Source organism: Phlebotomus argentipes, unplaced genomic scaffold (genome assembly GCF_947086385.1).
Source record: "Phlebotomus argentipes unplaced genomic scaffold, Phlebotomus argentipes genome assembly scaffold_4, whole genome shotgun sequence".
NCBI lineage: Eukaryota > Metazoa > Arthropoda > Insecta > Diptera > Psychodidae > Phlebotomus > Phlebotomus argentipes.
The window spans coordinates 5287125-5291191 of record NW_026776174.1 but is presented as its reverse complement, the minus strand read 5'-3'; the positions used below and the strand labels follow the sequence as shown (position 1 = coordinate 5291191).

The following is a 4067-nucleotide window of genomic DNA, read 5'->3' as shown; positions in this document are numbered from 1 at the left end:
GAAATGATTTCTACTCGATATTTTATTTCTTTCCTAAATTATTCATGCGTCCTCCTAAAATGCACATTCACTAATTTATTCACAATAACATGATAATCGTAAAATTATTCCAGATTCTTACACATAAATTAATTTAGCTCTCTTGATATCGCCATTATTGCTTACAAATATAAATACACTTCCTACATTTATCTTGCTAAAATTGTAACTCGTAAATTTATCATTCTAACATTAAAAGTTCTTCAACATTTCTATCATACAAATTACATTCTACAAAATCTATAGAATAGTGAACAAAAATCTGTCTAAATTAGACAATATTCAGCATCGTGTTTTTTTTTTCATTTTTCACACTAACGTGCAAAGTCGAGAGCTGCTTTAAGCACTTCTTATGCCGTTTGTATTAGTTAGTCATTACTTTTTTCAACATCCTTCCCAACAAAATACGCATATTCCACTGCGAAATATCGAGTTAATTAGTCTGTAGAAGTATGATTTTGTGTGTGGGATTCGCACTCATGCCATGAATCATAGCCACAAACTGGAGACACAATGCCAGAGGAAATCTTGGAATATTCTCTTACACACGAGAGACAGTGCGCTCTTCACTCCTCCGTCTTCTCCCTAGTAAAGCCAGACTAATAAGATACATAATACATTCATTCAATTTAGCACAGAACGCAAGGAGATAGAGAATTTTGATTCTCTGCGATGGAATTCAGCATCGAGCTTTCATACATTACTAATATCCCTCCATTAACCGTCGCATTTCCATCATCCGCAGAGGAATGCGAGACTTTTCTCTCTTCATTTTTCTACAAAATCCACATTATGTGACTTTTGCATTTCTAGAGAGGTGAAATGAATAAATCATAAATCCATTGTTAAATGCTTTCATTAATTAAGCACCAAGAACGAAACATAAGACTGTCAATGATGCGCAAAACTGCTTAAGCACAGATTTCGCCCAATTTTGGGCACGAAGGAAAATGCTTCAAAAGTTACGTCACACCGTGTTTCGGAGGAATTAATTTGGAGCAAATTAAATCAGAATAGACAAGATTAAAACAAACATGATTTCATCTTCAGGAGGAAATGTACGAAGAGAGAGAGAGAGAGAGAGAGAGAGAGTCATAAAATGAATTTATGTTATATGAAAATAATCAAATTATTGCACACGATTTTGAATGAAACATTTTTTCAATTCAATAGACAAACAACGTACAATTCACCCAAATTTATAACGAGCAAAAAATCTAATTTGAGAATTGCAATTCAGGGTACACTGTATAGAATGCACTGTATAGACGGCGTTATTCTTCGCTATTTTAGTGATTTACTAAACTCACGTTCACTGAATTTGAAAAAAAGTCAGTAAAAAAAACTTTTAGACTAGAAAACAGTGGCGTAGTGTGCACAGGTGAAAAACCCTGTGAAGCGTGTTCAGGAATTTCATCCAAAGGGGAATATTAAAGTATTATGTAAAAAAATATAAAGTCGAATGTCCATAACTTCATTGATATGTTCAGAGTAAATTTTCTATCATTTGAAGATACTGCAAATTATCCGGAATTACAAGCTTAGTGAGACCGAAAAATGTCCTCTAAACGCAGTCAAAAATAAAGAACTGAATTATGAACCCAAATACTCACTACGCCACTGTATGATGCTAAAGCGCTATTCATTGGACCAAAAGTATCAGTAAATAAAAGTGTAGTGAAATATTGGTCAAAGCTCTGGGTGAAAAAGTGAAGCTGCAATGCGTTTTCCATGCTCTTGCTTCTATGCCATGTCTAAATTGGAAACTATGTGATTTCACTGGTGAAGGTGGAAAACGTGGCGATGAGAAACTCCCCTCGGACACTATACATCACAATTCGTGTGTGTTCATAAACGAGTTGCCGGGAAATATGTGTTGAAGTAAAATAAATAATAGCACCATCGTTGTGAGAAATGATGGCGAAGTCATTACACTACTTATTTATGATATTTATAGTTTCACTGTTGTTGATGATGCTTTTCAAACTTTATGATCGTTTGCCTGCAAACTTGCACTATTCTTCATCCTTGTAGGCGCTTGTTGCACTACGAAGAGGCCATCAGCTTAGCTGCCTGGATCACATTGTGCTGATGATGGTATCCTGCCAGTTCGGTGGCGCCGTGCGTCGCCGGCGCGTTGGCCAGATGCGCCCCGAAGCTGCCGCCGAAGTAGCCACTCTGGATGCAGTTGTTCATATAGTCGTAGTTCGTGGGCGGCGTCTCGGTCTTAACGGCGCCGAAGGACGCGGGCAGGTTATTGTGCAGGTAGCCCGAGTGCGGCGGATGCACGTTGGATGTCTGGCCGTGCGTGAGATCATATTTGGCGGCCGTGACTACAGGCGAGCCGCTGGAATTGGCGCTCTGGTGCGACGTCGGCGTCATGCTGGCCGCCAAGTTGTACGATTGGGGATGGAGGGGCGAATGGTGGGCGTGAGTCCGCGATGCGGGCGTCACTATGTGGGATTTGTTGGCGTTGTGCGGCTGCAGAGACTTCGTGCTGGTGCTGCGATCAGTCGAGTGGGTCATTGTGCTATTACTGAGGGCTCCAACGGCTGGCTTGATATCTACAAGGCAATTCAAATAGCTCATAAAACACTCCTCAATTCGTGGAATATATATCAATTAAGAACCCACCGTCATGAGATTCGTCCTTCTTCCCTCCCAAATTCAGTCCATCCACGCTACTCGATGTGTTTTTCTTCGGTTTCCTCTTCCGCGTTTGAATCCCGTCCTTCCTCATAGCTGCAAAATACACATAATTTCAACTCGGGCATGAAAACGCTGCGCTGTGAGTGGAAAACTCAATTTACCTAGCGGTCGATTGACTCCGTGGAGCTTGTAATAGAGCCCGCAAGCGTTGCAAACAGGCTCCCCGTCGTTGTTCCGCCGCCACAGGGTGGTCGTTCTTGTGCCACAATTCGTGCAGCACAGGCCGAGGCGGCGGGTGGCTGTCTGGGATAGCAACAGTGGAAAGTGATTATGAGAACAGCAACGCTCAGAGTACATAGCACACCCTTCAGTCGAGACACAGCGCGGCCGCAGCACGCGTTTGCGGGTGTGTGAGTGGAATTATTAAATACCTACCAGTCTCTTATTCGGCTTGATGAGTGGTCGATTCATTCCATTCATCTTGTGATACAGGCCACAGGCATTGCAGAGATAGTGGCCAGTTCCATCTCTTCGCCATAATGGCGTTGATATCGCCCCGCAATTTACACACTCGCGACCCTCGCCAAATTGGTAATCCAGTGCGCTGTCTGAAAGAGACCAAAAGGACATTCAACTTCTAAGCGCACAGAAGAGGGAAAACTCACAAGTTTTCATGTATTTCAAGGAATATCAGATTTTCCTTCCTAAACCAAAATTCAATTTTTAAATAGCACACAAAAAAGAACATAACTCAATCAATCCATTTTTGGAAACATTTTTTAAGAACAACATTTTAGGAATATTTTTTCATTAGAGAAGACGTTCACGACGCCTTTGCTTAATAAGTCATACAAATTTTGATGCAGGGCAGCCGATTGTCAAGCTGTTAGTTTGTTTTCAATACCGACGGTTAAAAATGAAATGTACTAAAAATTCATTTCCAACCCCGAATTAGAGTCTATAAAACATACTTTACGCTCAGTGCAATTCTTAAGGGTCATAAACCATTCCAGATTAGAGTGTACATCGTTAAATATCAGTGCGCTCACCATAAGGAGATGTGCTTTGGAATCTGGTGGGATCGTAGGCTCGCCACGAGCTCATCATCATGGCGTTCTGCGCGTAGAACTGCGGCGGCAGCTGCGAGTGGGTGGAAGCGAAGCCGTCCGTCGGCCAGCCGTTCTGCGTGGCGCCGGCGAAGGGGCCACCGTGTGGCGCATACTGCGAGGGCGGCAGGGCGCGGCTAGAGGGCACGTACACAGGCGCCGTGGTGGAGCCGTTGGCCGTCTGGTGGAACGACACGGCGCTGTGGCCGCCAGTGGTTGCCATCGAGGGCATCTCCGGATACGCCGCCGTGGAGTGGAACATGAGTCGGTCGA

General features: G+C 42.9%; 1 protein-coding gene across 1 annotated transcript; it reads right to left on the bottom strand.

Moving 5' to 3' along the window:
• Nucleotides 1-1790: 1790 nt before the first annotated feature.
• On the bottom strand, nucleotides 1791-4056 carry LOC132257687 (GATA-binding factor A). Its single transcript, XM_059754692.1, has 5 exons — nucleotides 3738-4056; nucleotides 3124-3296; nucleotides 2850-2991; nucleotides 2674-2781; nucleotides 1791-2603 (listed from the first exon to the last, which is right to left on the bottom strand). The coding sequence occupies exons 1-5, from the start codon at nucleotides 4054-4056 to the stop codon at nucleotides 2086-2088; spliced, it is 1260 nt and encodes a 419-aa protein (XP_059610675.1). The 3' UTR covers nucleotides 1791-2085.
• Between the last annotated feature and the right edge of the window lie 11 nt (nucleotides 4057-4067).